This window comes from Peromyscus eremicus, chromosome 10 (assembly GCF_949786415.1).
Source record: "Peromyscus eremicus chromosome 10, PerEre_H2_v1, whole genome shotgun sequence".
In the NCBI taxonomy this organism is placed as follows: Eukaryota; Metazoa; Chordata; class Mammalia; order Rodentia; family Cricetidae; genus Peromyscus; species Peromyscus eremicus.
The window spans coordinates 32619817-32636287 of NC_081426.1; the positions used below are offsets into that span (position 1 = coordinate 32619817).

General features: G+C 46.8%; 1 protein-coding gene across 1 annotated transcript; it reads left to right on the forward strand.

Moving 5' to 3' along the window:
- The first annotated feature begins 12 nt into the window (after positions 1-12).
- Positions 13-15739, forward strand: Lyar (Ly1 antibody reactive). The gene is made up of 9 exons (XM_059275797.1): positions 13-141; positions 4433-4605; positions 5367-5481; positions 7160-7267; positions 7356-7439; positions 11568-11991; positions 12262-12348; positions 14603-14688; positions 15420-15739. The coding sequence occupies exons 2-9, from the start codon at positions 4484-4486 to the stop codon at positions 15552-15554; spliced, it is 1161 nt and encodes a 386-aa protein (XP_059131780.1). The 5' UTR covers positions 13-141; positions 4433-4483; the 3' UTR covers positions 15555-15739.
- The last annotated feature ends 732 nt before the right edge of the window (positions 15740-16471 follow it).

Sequence of the window (16471 nt, forward strand, 5' to 3'; positions counted from 1 at the left end):
GCATGCGCATTGGCGCGCGCCGGCCGGGCGTGAGTTCTACGCGGGTGAGCTGGGAGAGCCGGTGGCCGCGCTGCGCTGGGCTGCTGCGGCTCCACGTGCTCCCGGCAGCCGGTTAAGACCGTTGGCGGAGTCTGCTGAGAGGTAAGGGCGGCGGCTTGGAGCCCGGGGCCTGGAAGGAGGGCGATGGCGGCGCGGCCGCCTTCCTTGCGGACCCGCTCGCGGGCAAAGGCTGGAGTCCTGAGCTCCGAGAGAAATTGCGTCCCGGTTTTTAGTCAGAGAGGCTGTCGGGGCCGGCCAGATGGCATGGTTGGTCCCCACAGCACAGGGCTGCAGACCTGCTGCCTGATGGGGAGAAGGTTCTTCTTCCTGAGGAGGGCCCTGAGGGCTCCTGGAGCACAGAGGACCGAAGACCTAAGAAAGGCGTGCGAATCCCCAAATCTCCCAACTAGATACAAGCTACTTAACTCTGTTGTGCTTGGCTCCACGTCTGTCCAGAAGGGATGCTCGAGAACCTGACTTGGTGTGTGTGTGTGTGTGTGTGTGCCGATTACAGGGGTAGAGAGCTTGACATATAGTAGTTGCTCAGAAAATGTCAGGATTTTCCTGCAGCAACTAACGCCTAGGAGAGAGAAGTGAGAGGGGTGTGTGTTGCCTGCAAGCCTAACTTCTAGCCATCGAGGGCCTAGGACACGGGTTTGCTCAAATTGTGCCAGACTCCTAGTTATTCAGGTGAGGCTGTAGTGGGGAGGTTCGAACTGCAAGGCAGAAGCATAGCTTGGATTCTTTGAGCTTTGATGGAAACAGGTACCTGACTCATGGTCTTCCCCCAGGTCCCAGGAAGGTAGGTGTGTGTTTGTCTTTTCTTGTCTTGCACTGCACTTGTGATTTCTGGGAGTTCTCCTGGAAGGGGCTTATGTCTAGTATAGTGTGTTGAGTTCCTATTCTTTTTGTTTGTTTGTTTTTTGAGACAGGGTTTCTCTGTGTAACAGCCCTGGCTGTCCTGGAACTTGCTTTGTAGCCCAGGCTGGTCTCGAACTCACAGAGATCCTCCTGCCTCTGCCTCCCAAGTGCTGGGATTAAAGACATGCACAACCACCGCCTAGCTGAGTCCCTATTTCATAGATAGGGAGAATTTGAAGTTTAAAGGGAGCAGTGTGTTGCTCACTGGATCTTGTGCTGGAGTTGCCAGCCTGGCCTTTAAGATGTGCTGTTTTTAGGGCAAATCTAGTCAGTGTGTGGGCATAAGTTTAAAAGTATGCTAAGAGTGGGGAGATAATCTGATCTGTAAAATGCTTGCCACGCAAGCATGAGGACCTGAATCCTCTTGCCCAGAACCTAGGTTAAAAAGCAAGGCATGGGCCGGGCAGTGGTGGCGCACACTTTTAATCCCGGCACTCAGGAGGCAGAGGCAGGCAGATCTCTGTGAGTTCAAGGCCAGCCTGGGCTACAGAGTAAGTTCCAGGAAAGGCGCAAAGCTACACAGAGAAACCCTGTCTCGAAAAACAAAGCAAAACAAAACAAAAAAGCAAGGCATGGTGATGAATCCCTGTGGCTCACTAGCCAGCTAGCTGGTCTAATAAGCAAGCCCTCCAGCTGCAGACATGGCTCAGTGATTAAGAATACTGCTCTTTCAGAGGGCCTGGGTTCAGTTCCCAGCACCCCAAATCTAAGAGATCCAACGCCTTCTTCTGACCTCTTTGAGTACTAGGCACATACATAGAGGCAAAACATTTATAGATGTAATAAAATAAATCTTTAAAAAAAAAAAGAGGCCGGGCGGTGGTGGCGCACGCCTTTAATCCCAACACTCGGGAGGCAGAGCCAGGCGGATCTCTGTGAGTTCGAGGCCAGCCTGGGCTACCAAGTGAGTTCCAGGAGAGGCGCAAAGCTACACAGAGAAACCCTGTCTCAAAAAACCAAAAAAAAAAAAAAAGAAAAAAAAGAAAAAAGAAAAAAGAAAAGAAAAGAAAGAGAGAAAGAGAGGAGGTGGGCAGCTCCTGAGGTTGACCTCTGGCTTCGCCAGGTACCTCTTGGTCACAGCATTTATTTATCACAGCAATGGAAACCTCACAGGACATTGCTGGCTTCACTTACCCAGGGTTCCATTTGTAGTTTGTAGCCTTCACACTTGTGATGCTGTTAAGCCTGGACTAAACTAGTATCCTGCTGGACGGTCAGTTGAGCTGGCTTTTGTGATGTGAGCCTTAGCGTTCTTTGTAGTATGTGCTGCATACGCCTCATAAATGAAAGATATTTTCTCCAGATTGGATGTGCTGCACAGCCAAGGTGACCCTGGGGGCTGGGTTGCCCTCCCTGGATCATGAATAAGCTCCTTACAGATCTTATCTCATTAGCCTCGCAGGTGGACACACTGCTTCCCCTTTCATATCAGGTGGATAGAAAAGCAGTTGAGTGTGGCTCCAGACTGATGTTTCAGTTGGACAAATAGCCTGATTCCAACCTTCCCGAGTTGGTGTTCACACTGTGCCCTGACCGTAGGGACCTGTTCTGTGTAGATGCTGTAAGCACACTTTCTGGCACACCACTTTTGTCACTTCCTCTATCTTGTTTCCAGTGCCCTTTGGGGCCTTTCATTCTGGTCTTTCCCAATCAACAGACTCATGGCTCTCAGGGTTTGCTGAAGCCCGCTTGATCCTCCCTTGACCAGAAACAGCAGTCTTCGGTGGCGGAGGCTGGAGAGGTGTTTTCTTTGTCAGCCTCATTGTGGAAGTGCTTTCTGATTTTTTTTTTTTTTTTTTTTTTTTTTTTTTTTTTTTTTTTTTTTTTTTTTTTTTTAGTGGCTCCTTTAGCTAATCGCAGCAGCTGCTCCCTGTGCTGTGGTAGCAGTCCATCTCTTAGTATCTAATCAGCAACTTTTGTCTTGTCCTTACATAAATGTGTAAGAGTGTCCAGTCTAGGTGACACCTGAGGTCGGCTCTTGTTCCCGAGTTTTCTCACCTGTGCAGCAGAACTGCTGCCTTTGCTGCCTGGCAAACAAACAAACAAACAAGACCCCTCCATCTGTCTGCCTTGTGCACAGTGATGGTAAGCATCTCAGAAGCCAGACTGTGGGAAACATTAAACATGATCCGAGCTCTCAGAGCTGGGACTGTCACATGTCTTTACAAAAATCAGACTAGACAACATCACTTGTGTGGCCTAGAGTGGTCCTGTCTGCTTCATATGACCGTTGGTGCCAGACTGTAGCCTTCCACATGCCTTCCCTTGCTGATCAGCTCTGTTGGAAAGCTAAGGAGGGAGGCATGTTGGTGTCCAGGACCTGCAGTTTGTATCTAGCGATTAAGATGCACCAGTGTCTCAACAGTGCCCCACAAAGCAGGGGGACTTTGTACACCTGGGTGTATATTTCCATTCAGGGCTCAGTGGAAGAAAACAGTCCTTCCTGTTCTTGCCTTGGCATGACCTCACCAGCACGGGTGGGGGTGGGGGTTGGAATGGTGGTTCATGCTTGAGAACTCACTGTAAACCAAGTGCAGCTTGTTGGTGCTGAGGAGTTCTTACAAGAAACCGAGAAGCAAGTCCTGTGTGTTCACTTGCTCCTCAGCTTCATTTCATACTGAGGGAGGAGGGTTCTGGGTTCAGCAGCTGTCAGTATTTGGACTGAACAAAGCTCATTTTAGTAAGAACAGCACAGCTCTCTTCGAGTCCAGTGATTAAAAGGCTATGTAAGCATGGAAAGTTACCGTGGCATTTGTAGCACTTTAGAAGTCTGTTTGCAGAGTACAGTAGCTTGCAGTGTGAACTGGCTGTGTGTGTGCAGATGCCCTCTGTGCTGGGTGCACTTAGGGAGGCTGGCACACCTGGGTTAGGGATCACCTGTGATAGCTTCCTTTTCTTCCTGCCTGATGTGCATAAGCCCTAATGGAACGTGTTCATTTGGCCCTGTCCACTGAGGCCAAGAGGATGTCTTCAGTTTATTTGTGACTCAGTCACCGTGCATGTAGGAATCATTTTTAGTCTTCATTGGAATTGTTCTTTAGCTTCTCCACCTGCTGAGCTCCACTGCTTGCCACCCAGCTTTGTTGCTGCTGCAGTCGCAGTAACAATCCACACTGCACACCTGCACTGTGGCGCTCGTTACCTCTTTGATTTTGTACATTTTATGTAGGGGGAGGGGTGCTTAAGATCATTAGTGAAAGCTTTATCTGTGCTGCCAATGCCAATCTGCCAGGTTTAAATCCTTTTACGATGTCCTGGGCAAGTTCCTTACTCCCTGTGTCTCTGAGTAAGCTTGTTGCGAAGGTACAGTTCCTAGCCTGTGCTGAGCACTGAGGGTTTTTCTGACACTGGCAATAGGGTGCTTCTCCAAGATTACAGGTAAGCGTTGAGCCTGCTCTTTTTACTGTGGAATTCATTTATTGGGAGGAGTTTCAGCTTATTATAATTACCTTTATCTTGTTTTGGTTTTTAGGACAAGAGTTCAAACCTGTCTCAGATAGAATATTTAACCATTTAACCAAAAATGGTATTTTTTACATGCAATGCATGCGGTGAATCAGTGAAGAAAGTACAGGTGGAAAAGCATGTATCTGTCTGCAGAAACTGTGAATGTCTTTCCTGCATTGACTGTGGGAAAGATTTCTGGTAAGTTCTGATCATTCCTGAAGGTCCAGGTATAGAAGTCCAGACCCCCCCAGGCTTGGGAAAATAGAGGGGCGAAATGAGGACAGAGACCAAGAAGGAGGCCTTATGGTCTGCTGACTAAACTTGGTGTGACTCTTCGGGGAGCGCCATTTCATTTTAAGTTAAAGTGAAGACCAAAGGACAGGCTCCTGTTGGTTAGAGAATTTGGGGCTAGCAAGGTGACTCAGTGAGGTTTAAAGCGCCCGCCCTACAAGCTTGACCACCTGAGTTCCATTCTCAGGACCCAAGGTGGAAGAGAGAAATGACTCCCCCAAATTGTCCTCTGGGTACTCTGTCACTTAGTGCACATACAGTTTGGGGAGCATATAGTTTATAGCTCAATGGCAGACCTCTTTTCTGGTATGTATGAGGCCCTAGATTCAGTTCCCAGGACCATCAAATAAAAAAACCGTTTTTAGAGAAAATTTGATCACTCAGCTTCCCGGCTGGCATTTTGCTTCCACTATCCAATGCAAGGAAGTAAGCACTCAGAATAAGGGACTTGGTGGGCATGTACGGGGGAGGGGGTGGTACTTTGTTATGGTTCTGCAGCTCCCATTGCTTTGAAGAAGGCAACAAATAAGCAGAACAGTTAGGTTTAAGAATTCGGCTGTTTGCGCAGATGGCTGGGTATGGAAAGTCACAAACAGTAAGCAGTGTGCTGTCTTTGGGTGCCACTTGCACATTGTCAGCCTAGTGATGGGACTTGGGTCTCTCTGCAGGGGTGATGACTATAAAAGCCACGTGAAGTGCATCAGTGAAGGTCAGAAGTACGGAGGCAAAGACTACGAAGCCAAGACGCACAAAGGTGACGCAAAGCAGCAGGCGTGGATTCAGGTAAGGATCTCTGTCCAGCCTGTCACTTCCCACACCTTCCTTCTGGGGGTTCGGTAAGAGGTGTGACTTGTGCAGACAAGCCCCAGTGACAGCATGCCTTAGGGTGGAGCAGAAGTGTTAGAACACTTGAGAAAGATAAAATTGTGCTGTCTTTATCTTTGGCTGATGTGTTTACAGATTGTGCTCACAATATTCAAGGGTTCCTGCTAACTTTCTTTTGGCTGTAAACTGAAGCGTGTACAGGTGTACTCCCTGTGATAGAGACCTTACAGTTTAAGCTATGTCAGTCTGTCACATCTGAACAAAGTAAACGATTTAACAAGTGTAAGAAATTTTCTAGTTAAATAAAGTGAAAAATTTACCAAAGTGCTGAGCTCCAACTTGAAGGGGAGATTGCTGGACAGATGTCACCTTTGTGGAGACTGCATTTTTTTGAAAATCAAATTACTAATTCCCCTATTGAATGGCAGAGTGTGAGTGTGAACTTGGGGTGTTGGCTTCTGTTAAGGTGCATACTCCTAACATGACCTCATGAAGGACTTAGAGTAGCTGCCCAGTTGAGAAGCTGCAGAAACCTTTAAGATGTGTATAGTGCCATCAGGATGGCTAAGATAGAATACAGGTGCTGGCCACCAAGTCCACTAGTCTGAGTTTAATCCTCAGGACTCACGTAGTAGAAGAGAAGTGATGGATACAAGTTATCTTCTGACCTCCACACAGCCCCTTTCCCCATTGAGCCATCCTGCTGGCCCTTAATGCTATCTATCTGGTGTCATGTATAAGAAATCACTACCAGATTATTTATCTTGAAAGTTTTTTCCCTAAGATTTTGTAAGTTTAGATCTTTGATCCATTTGGGGTTATGTTTATGTAACATAGGTAAGAGTCCAATTTCCATGTGAGGATCCACTATTTCTAGAAGGGGGTCCGTTCTTCCATGGACTGGTCTTGACATCCTTGTCAAAAACCCTTTGACCATATCCTCAGGGGCTTATTCCTACATTTTCCAGTGGTCTTTGTGGCAGTGCCACACTCTTTGGATCATTGTGTTTTTGTAGTGAGTTTTGAATTTAAAAAAAAAACAAAAAACCTTTTATTTTTCAAGATTGTTTTTGTCCTTTGGAGTCCCTTAGGATTCCATGTGAATTAGAGCACATGTACAGCTGGACTTTGCCAGGACTTTCAGGTTGGCATCTTAATGTGGTCTCGGCCCATGAGATTAATGCCCTCTTTGGTTCTTGTAACAGTGTGTTTAGTTCATAATTCTTTCACCTCTTTGGTTGTGGCTTTTCTAATTAGTCTGTTCTTTATGTTATATTGGAAATGGAATCTCCTACTGTTCACAGTTGAATTGTTTTTTGTTGGTGTATAAAAATGCAGCTTGCTTTTTAAGAACTGATTGTGTATTGTGCAGCTCTGCTGAACGAGGTGTTAGTTCTAACTGGTTGCCTCCTTCAAATACTGCCTGTGGATATTTGACCTGATTTTGTCCCTTCTGTTAGGAAGGCTTTGGCTTCTTTTTCTTGCCTAATAACATTGGCCAGGACTTCAGTGCTATGTGGAATCGGAGAATATTTGTCATTACACATAGATGTAAATATAGAATCTTGGCTTCGGAGGTAAGAGCCCTTTGGCCATGCCAATATGTCAGTTGTTTATTTTCTTCTTTTTTTAATAGAAAATTAATGAATTAATAAAGAAACCCAATGTCAGCCCTAAGGTTCGAGAACTTTTGCAGCAAATCAGTGCTTTTGACAATGTTCCCAGAAAAAAGGCAAAGTTTCAGGTATGGATTTAAATGATGTTCCCAAACCGGGGTGTGGCCCATCAGTGACCTGTCAGAGGGGACAGTGGCTTTCTCTTTGTGTCTACAGAACTGGATGAGGAACAGCTTGAAAGTGCACAGCGACTCTGTTCTGGAGCAGGTGTGGAACATCTTCTCCGAAGCGTCCAGCAGTGTGAGTCCACTCCACTTTGCAATTGCAGTATGACAGTCAGCTGGGAATAACGGAATGGTGTGCGTGTGTGGAGGTGGAGGGCATTTCCACAGAGCCTCTGCTCTCTCCTCGATGGGCAGGAATGAGCTGGGAGCACCCAGTGTGCAGAGGCAGCCATTCGTGTGCATGCGTGGCAGTGGGACCAATCTTTGTGGAATGATTGGCACAGCCGTGGGCTGGGTGAATGGGAGTGGTCCAGGATTTGATGTCTGGCTGACCTGATTCTGGACTCAGCTGTGCTCTGTGTGTTTGATCATGGTCACATTATTTAGCCCCAGATCCTCAGTTTCCTAATCTAAAACATCCGTGCTGTTATACACTTTTTATTTATTCCTTACTTACTGCAAACCTCAAATGTCTAGGAGTGACTTGGTACTGTGAAAGATATTTATAAACAGGCTGAGGGCATCCCATCTTTCAGCCAGAGTGTGGGGTCCCAGACCCCCTGCATGTTATAGTGTTCCTGTGGGTATTTAGTGGATGGTCAGTCATCCTGAGCCTGCTTCTGCTACAGGGAGAGCATCTGCACCATTAACCACCTATTGGTGAAAGTGATTGGGTAGAGAGACCCCAGGTGTGGACCATAGGAATGGGACTTGGCTTGCTATTCTTCACCCAAGTTGTTGGTTTCATTGTCCATTTCCAGCTACCCACGTACATCCTGTTTGGGAACTTTGTTTGGTGGTTTGAAAACAAGAGGATGCTCTGACTAGTCTAGTGCTTGCTGCACAGGCATGAGGACCTGACTTTGGATCCCCGGTGTTCACACACAAGCTTGGCATGGTGGTACTTGTCTGTAATCCTGGCGATGAGGAGGCAGAGAGAGGTGAATCCCAAGGACTTGTTAGCCAATCTGTCTAGCCTCAATAAACAGCTTCAGGTGCTGTGAGAGACCCTGACTCAAAACATAGGGTGGAAAGTGGCTTTAAAAGATACCTGATGTTGACCTCTGGCTTCCACACATACACACACAAGCGAGTGTTCCTGTATCTATGCACACACAAAAAGGGAAAGTTAGTTTGAGCAGCAAAGTGAGATCAAAAGGAAACTCACCTTTATGGTATATCTTGCACTTGTCTCCACAGTACACAGAATGGACCATTGAAATCTTAAAACCGTTTATCATTTAATGGACGTGAATGTGACATATAATTTTAAAAGGTGGTTTGTTATTTTCACAAAAAATTCAAAGATTTGAAATTGCTTAGTTCAGATGTGGGATTTTGACTTTTTTTTCTAGTTCTTTGGAATTCTTGAACTCATGAAAAACTGAAGAAAATGAGTAGTCAACTCCTACTGTGTTCTGGCAGCTAAGCAGTGGCTGGTTCCAGCAGCGCCCCCCCCCCCCCCATACCTCTGCCCAGTGACTGTCTACAGAGCAAAGGGCCTCTGGCTTGGTTTAGCCTTGGCTTAGGCATATCCTCTCACTGCAGATGTAGCAGCAGTGGGGTTTTCTATTTCTGATGTACAGCTTCTCCCGTGTCAGTTAGCAGGGGTGCCGTGGGTGCAGCCATCATCAGGTGATGTCCCTGCCTCAGTGGAGCTAGTGTGGTGGAAACAGCAGTGGATGAGGGGTTACATATAAGCCAAGTCTTAGTGCTGTGAAGGGCAAAAGACATGGGCAGAGAGGAAAGGGGGTGTTCTACTGCGGAAGAGTTGGGCAAGGCATCACTCGAGAGCAGGGAGTGGAGTGGCATGAAGTGGGAAGACCTGAGTCTCTAAGAACGTCTGTGTGTCTTCCATCCTGTAGCCGTGTGCTGGTTTGACACCAGCTGGAGACTGAGTCTAAGTTTAGTAGAAGGGGAATTGAAGGCTCTGGCACTCTGGTCACGTGTTACTGTTTGAGTATTGAATGTCCCCAAAGGCCCATGTGTAGAAGGCTCATCCTCAGCTTCTGGCACTATTGGGAGGTGTGGAGCGTTTAGAAAGTGGGTCCTGGTCAGAGGAAGTTAGGACATTGAGGACATGCCTTTGAGGGGGTGTTGAGACCTCAGCCTCTTCCTTGTTCTCTTTGCTTTCTGATTCATGATATGAGTGGTTTACCTGCCACACGCCCTTGCCTGAGACCCAAAGCTTTTCGGTCTTGGATAGGAACCTTCAGAATCATCAGCTGAGATAAATGTTTGCTTAGCTAGTCACCTCAGATGTTCATTATGGCAGTGGGAAGCTGGCTAATACATTTTAATAACTTACCAGAAGAAGACAGTCATAGGAAATAGGTGAAGGATGTCTCCCATTCTGTTTCTGTATTCACGTTAAGTCTCTTTTCCCCGGGAGCCTTGTCAGCTTCTGAGAAATCCTCAACACTTAGTTGGTCTGCTTCCCGGTGCAGCCCTCCCAGGCACTGAGTTAGTGCAGCAAGTGAAGGCTGGTTTGCCTTCATTTTGGCATTGCAGAGAGGACTGACTGGGTAACTTGTCCCATGTCATTTGGAAGTGACTGAGGAGTGGAACTTGCTGTCATGCTTGTGGGTGCCTCAACCCAGGCTTCCAGCACCTTTGGCAGCCTTATCCCTCCCTCTGCAGAGGCCCACAGCTCACAGGCAGTTCAGTGCCTGTCCTCATACATCCTGAGAGATCAAGGTAGGAATGTAGCAGAAAGGGGACCTGTTCACATGGGCCCTGCTGCCCATTCTTACTGAGTACGGAAGGAGGCAGGAAGTCTGTTTCAGCACAGTGCATGCAATGCCCTGGATTTCTGGGCTACAGTGACCTCAGGCTGGGCTCTTTGTGAAGGAAAGAGGCTTGTCTGGCTCACACTTTTGGAGGTTGGAAGTCTAAAATGAGGTGGTTCCGTCTGTTCAGCTTCTGGCAGACACAGGTAGTGTGTGATGGGAGCATTTTGGGAAGTGGTGACATGGTTGGCAGGAAGCTAGCAAGGTTCAGGGTAGGTTTGGTCTTGACTCACTGAGGGCAGCATCCCTAATAACCCAGCCTCCATAGGCCCCTCATCTTGAGATTCTGCCACTTCTGGTTCCATCACGTCCGAAGCCAACCTTCAGTGCCTGCCCCTGCGAGAGGCGCTCAGACCCTAGCAGACTTTACTCCCTATTCTTCCCACTGGCAGCTGTCCATGACTGTGCTGAGGGTGGCCATCTCATCTGGAGAAGGGTGATGTGCAGTGTCTTCGTCTGTACCCATTCACAGAACACTTGCCTGCATTGTGTCCACTGCACTACACACAGGGCATGCCTTTCTTGTGTTAGCCGTACTCTGTCTTACAGGTGACTCCGCCACAAACGGCAGTTACACATGCTTTGTCCTACAGATGAAGCAGTGGCTCCTGGGTACCTGCTACCTACAGCTCCCTGACACTGTAGTTGGCTTTTTGGTGTTTTTTTTTTTTTTTTAACCCTTTGTTTTTTGGGGGCCTGCCACCCAGCTCCCAAATAAACACTTGGGCATTTATTATTACTTATAAATGCCTGGCCTTAGCTTGGCTTGTTTCTAGCAAGCTTTTCTTAAGTTATCCCATCTACCTTTTGCCTCTGGGCTTTTACCTTTTTCTATTTCTGTATATCTTTTCTTATTCTGTGACTGACTGTGTGGCTGGCTCCTCACGCCTCCTCCTTTTCTCGTTCCTCTCTTCTCTCTTTTTCCTATTTATTCTCTCTGCCTCCCAGCCCTGCCTATCCTTTCTCCTGCCTGGCTATTGGCTGTTCAGCTCTTTATTAGACCATCAAGTGTTTTAGACAGACAAAGTAACACAGCTTCACAGAGTTAAACAAATGCAACGTAAAACAATGCAACACATCTTTGCATCATTAAACAAATATTCCACAGCATAAGCAAATGTAACACACCTTCAACTAATATTCCACAACATGGCACCCCACACCTGGCTGTTGTGTCGTCCTCTAGATGAAGTGTGACAGTGAGCCAGAATCACGGCTGGCTTCCTTTCACCCTTCAATATCCTGAGAACAGGTTCCAGAGTGGGGTGGGAGCTGGGGGTGTTGTCTGCTGTTGTTCCGTTTGTACTTGCATTGCTAAATTTTAGCTGTTGGTGTCACAGTCATAAGCACTATAGTATGGACAGAAGGCGTGGCCAGACCACATACTCAGATGATTCTTGTTTTTACTTCATCAGGAGCAAGATCAGCAGCCACCCAGCCACGTGGCCAAGCCACCTGCAGAGATCCCCACTAAGGTTCCGTCTGTGAAGACAAATGGCACCACGGAAGAACAAGGAGAGGCAAAGAAGAATAAAAGAGAAAGGAAGGAGGAGCGACAGAAGAACAGGAAGAAAGAGAAGAAGGAGCTGAAGTCAGAAAACCACCAGGAAAACCTCAAGGGCCAGAAGCCAAAGAAGCGCAAGAAGGGCCAGGAGGCTGGACATGAGGCTGGTGGGGAGGAGACCACTGAGGCCAACGGCCCACCAGAAAAGAAGAAGGCCCGGGGTGGGCAGGCCTCAGAAGAGGATGTGGATGGAAACGGGGCCCCTGGGGAAGATGCTGATGAGGGCCAGACCAAGACGGGGGCAGGAAAACAGAAGCGGCGAAAACACTCAGAAGGTGTGTGCTCAGCCCGCACACTGAGTTCTCAGTGGGGCTGTGAGTTGGGTACAGGGAAATAAATGTGTTAGGCCTCATTCTGGACCAGGTAGGGAGAAGGGCAGAAGCTCTAGGGGTCCAGCTGACCTCACCTCTCAGCCTTCTCTTGCTCATCTCCAGCAAGCATATAACAGAACCTGCAGAATGAGGTCCAGGGAGGGAGCTGGCATGCTGATGCTGAGCTGGGCTTTTGTGACCAGAAGCAGTTAACCCTTTTTGCTTCTCTCACAGTTGAGTCCAATTATAAGAAGAAAAAGATGAAGTCACCAGGACAGCCTGAGGAGGGAGAGGCCGAGGACCATGAGGTTCCAGCGAAAGGTACCACTGCCTATGTTTATCCTGCTAGAGGCAGGCAGGCACTTCCCTGTAGGGTCACACCCATCAGAGGTACAACTAAGAATTTTAAAGTGAACCCAGTGCTCCAGACCTACGGGTTGGTACCACGGTACCTCTGTCCTCTCTTAAGGAAAAAGGAGAGTCTGGGTTGAAAACAGAAATGTTGGCCAGCATTTTGTTACTGTAACAAACAAATATCTGAGATGATCAAACTATAAAATCAGTAATTTTGACTCATGGTCACTAGTCCTATGATTTAGAGTCTGTAGTAGGGCCTTGCTTCTCCAAAAAGGGAAAAAGAAGAGACTCAGATCCCACAGCTTCTTGAAGGTCAGTTCTGCAATGACCCAAAGACTTACTAGTGTCCCACATTGTCAGGGTTCCAAGCTGGGCTCCAGTCTTTAGGGGCACTCCGGATCCAAACCATAGCAATATATTGTCTTTAGTTGGCAGTGAGCCCAGTGTGGTTTTCCAAGGCTTGTTCCCTTCCCACCTTCCTCATCTGCCTTGTCTAGCTTCTCCTTCTGTAGAGATGTCTTGAGGTCCAGGTAGTTGTAGCTGTCCCCTCTCTGCCTCTGGGTCTGTTCCTAGTATCTCCTTGCATGAAGCTACATGGCCACCTCTCAACCCCATTAAGCTCTCCATATATGTACTGTCAGAATCCAAGACCATGGGGTTCCTCTTAAAAGTTCTGTGAAGTGGCAAATCCGTACCCTCCGTGGAGACTCCCACCCTCTCCTGCCAGTAGAAATGAGCCAAATGGGAGTTAGAGCCATAGGAGGAGCTTAATCAGATCTCTTGAAGCCTCTCTCTGACTTTGTAGACTGAAGGCTTTTAAGGATTAAGTTGTTTCTTTTCTTATTGGCCTTTTGTCCCTTTTCTAGTTGGATTTGGGGTTTTTGTTCTCTCACTATTATAATTTTGAGACTTCTTTATATATCATATGTGTATGTATTCTATCTATATATTTGTTTTGTTTTACTTTTGAGACAGGGTTTCTCTTTGTAGCCCTGGCTGTCCCGAAACTCACTCTGTAGACCAGGCTGGCCTTGAACTCACATAGATCCACCTGCCTCTGCCTCTGAAAGGCGTGTGCCACTATACCCAGGGTCCCCCCCCACCACCACCACTCCCAACTTCCAATTAAGGCTTGAACGGAATGGAGCCTTATCTGTGCTAAGCAAACAGTTCATCACTGAGCTTCATCCATGACCTCTTCTATTATTTTGGGACAAAAGTTTCACCAGAGTTGTCCAAGCTGGCCTTGACCTTACTCTGTACGCCAGGCTAGCTGGCCTTGAATTTGTGACCTTCCTGCCTAGCCCCCCTAGTTGGGATTACAGGCCTGTGTCCATAGCCTACTTTCTGCTTACCTGGCTTTCTCTCCAGACCTTGAGGTGGTGGGTATTCCTGCTGCTAGGTAGAACAAGGAAGTCCAAGTCCCCTGCTTCTTGTCACTGCCAAAGGGGGTTCCCCGTTGTGGCCTCTCCCACCAACATGGACAAAAGTTCAGATTTTTTTGTTCATCTTTGACACTGTCTCTGTCCCTGCCACGGCCTTCAGAAGGCAGGATTCTGGCCCCCAACTAGACCTTGGCCAGCAATGGTCAGTGGTTGAATACAGGCTATGGCACTAGCCTAGAGTTAATGGTTGTGCTGTCAGTGTTGGTGATAGGCCAGGCCTCCCCTTTCTCTGCTCCTTTGCTGAATCTGTAGGTGTGAGCTGCGCTGGCTTATACCTGGTGGCCTTCGAGGTCACTGGCTTTCTTGACTCCAAATCTAGACTATGGAGCAGACAGAGCCTACCCCATGGCAGGCCCTGAGACACTGCCAGTCTGTCTCTCACCACCTTTCTGTATTGTCTTAGGTTTGCTGAGTCTGGCATTCAGTTATGGGCCTAGCAGGAAAAGCAAGAGCAGGCTTAGCTGCTGCTCAGCTTTATCTAATACACCCACGGTCTCTGTGGATGCCCAGCTCAGTGTGTCTGTTGATTCTTTCTCCCAGGAGGCTGTCCCTACCATAATGCTTGAGGAGACCATCTCTCCTCACTGAGCACAGTGCTCTGAAAGACAGCTGGTCCCTAGAGGTCCCCGTTACTGGTGAAGAGCTTGGGTGTCTTGTTCATGGGAGAGTCATGTTATTTCCCAGGAAGCACACAACTGTGAAAATACTTTTCTTTGCCCTTTGGGTGACAAGACAAAATAAAAGGCCTTATTGCATCATTCTTTGCATTCCAGGTAAATTCAACTGGAAGGGGACCATTAAAGCCGTTCTGAAGCAGGCTCCAGACAACGAGATCTCAGTCAAAAAGTTAAAGAAAAAGGTACATCCTATAACAAAATAAGGCATGGAACAGCTGGGGAGGGGTTGTTTCTAAATGTATATGTGTGTTGTTTAACCTGAAACACTGAGAGAGACAGACAGACATTCAGAGCTGCTCATGTGTGCAACTGGAACAAGCCCATCTACCCTGCATCCATGCCAGGGTGGCTCTCTGAGTGTCTAAAGACTGCATGCAGTGGCCTACAGTTGGCTACCGGAAATGACCAGAAGTGATTTTTCCAGGCGCTTTGCTCTCTCTGATGTAAATGATTGCTGGTGCTTTTTCCAAAAAAAAGTTTTATTGCATTATTTACTAGTGTGAGTGTGTGAGTATTTATGTGTGTGTGTGTGTGCACATAAATGTGGAGGTCAGAGAACAGCTTGTAGGAATATGTTTTCTCCTTTCACCATTTTGGGCCCTGGGGATTGAACTAAGTCATCAGGCTTGCAAGGCAAGTCCCTTCCATTGAGCCATCTTACCAGCCCCTCTTTCTTTTTGATTCTGTAGTGTTGTGTGACATGCAGTTGTGTATACATCTGGGCAGCTGCTGGGTCTCCACAAGCAGGGCATGCTTGTGTGACCAGCTTCTGGGTTTCTTTTATCTTGTAATGTTGACCCACATCTGGACCTTTTTCCGTATACTTCATGCCCAAAGAAGCCTTGATAGGTAGATTTGCCAAGCATATCTACGACATGACCTCCCCACCTGACATCTGTTTCTTTTTGTAAAGGTTATAGCTCAGTACCATGCAGTGACGAGCGACCATCACATGTCAGAGGAAGAGCTCCTGGCCATCTTCAACAAGAAAATTAGCAAGAACCCCACTTTTAAGGTGCTGAAGGACAGAGTCAAGCTTCTGAAGTGAGCGCTCCATTGCTCACTTCTATTCACACACTTCCATTGACTGCTTCCCTCTACTGTTTGTAAAATGTGTAATGAACTGTAACAACCTGAATTTTGCTTTCTGAAACTGTATTTTTAAGTTAAGGAAAAAATATATTTTTGTTAAAACTTTTATGAAAAAATAAAATATATTCTTCTCGAATTCTATATCAATAGTAAAAAATTCATGTACTTCAAGAAAATTGCCAGAGTTCAGCTCTGGATGAGGGCAGGATCTGAAGATGGGTGGATGCAAGAGCTGCGACAGGAGGAATCAGACACAGGACATTTTTTAGTTTTGTTTTAGGAGAGATGGTCAGAGAGGAAGCACATCTAGGTATGGCTTGGCCACTCTGACAACCTGTATCTCTCACAGGCTTTATTTATACAGAATTTAGTAAGCAGGGATACATTCATGATGTTTCAAAACAGATCTTGTCATTTTTGGTTTTGGACATGTATTTCACTTCCTTTCGCTCATCTTTTTGTCATCATTAATAAACTATGACAACAGAGTTATCATTTCCAATCATTTTTCCCTCAAGTTTTGACATCATTAATAAACAGTTATTATTCTTACTCATTAACCCCATAACCCAATTTTAAGAATCTAGAAGCATATGATAGCCGGTTTTCTGGCTGGTAGTGTTGGTTGCTTCAAGGACACTAGACCAAAACAAAATGTTCAAGCCACCCTGGACATATTGCCATGTCCCAAGTAGTGTATTATTAACTCTTAGTGATCAGAGTGCCCAGGAAAAATCCTCAAGCCAAATCAGCTGCAGTTATTCAAATTCTGGCACAATATAATGTTCACATATCTTTATAGAATTTCCCTATATGTCTAATCCTGGCATTCTGTTGTTCTTTGGTCATATGACATTACCATGACTCTGTATG

Excerpts from the sequence above, each read along its gene's own strand:
- Lyar (XM_059275797.1), top strand. The coding sequence starts at position 4,484 with ATGGTATTTTTTACATGCAATGCATGCGGTGAATCAGTGAAGAAAGTA. Across the intron at positions 4,606-5,366 it reads GACTGTGGGAAAGATTTCTG|GGGTGATGACTATAAAAGCC; the intron begins GTAAGTTCTGAT and ends GTCTCTCTGCAG. Across the intron at positions 7,440-11,567 it reads TCTCCGAAGCGTCCAGCAGT|GAGCAAGATCAGCAGCCACC; the intron begins GTGAGTCCACTC and ends TTACTTCATCAG.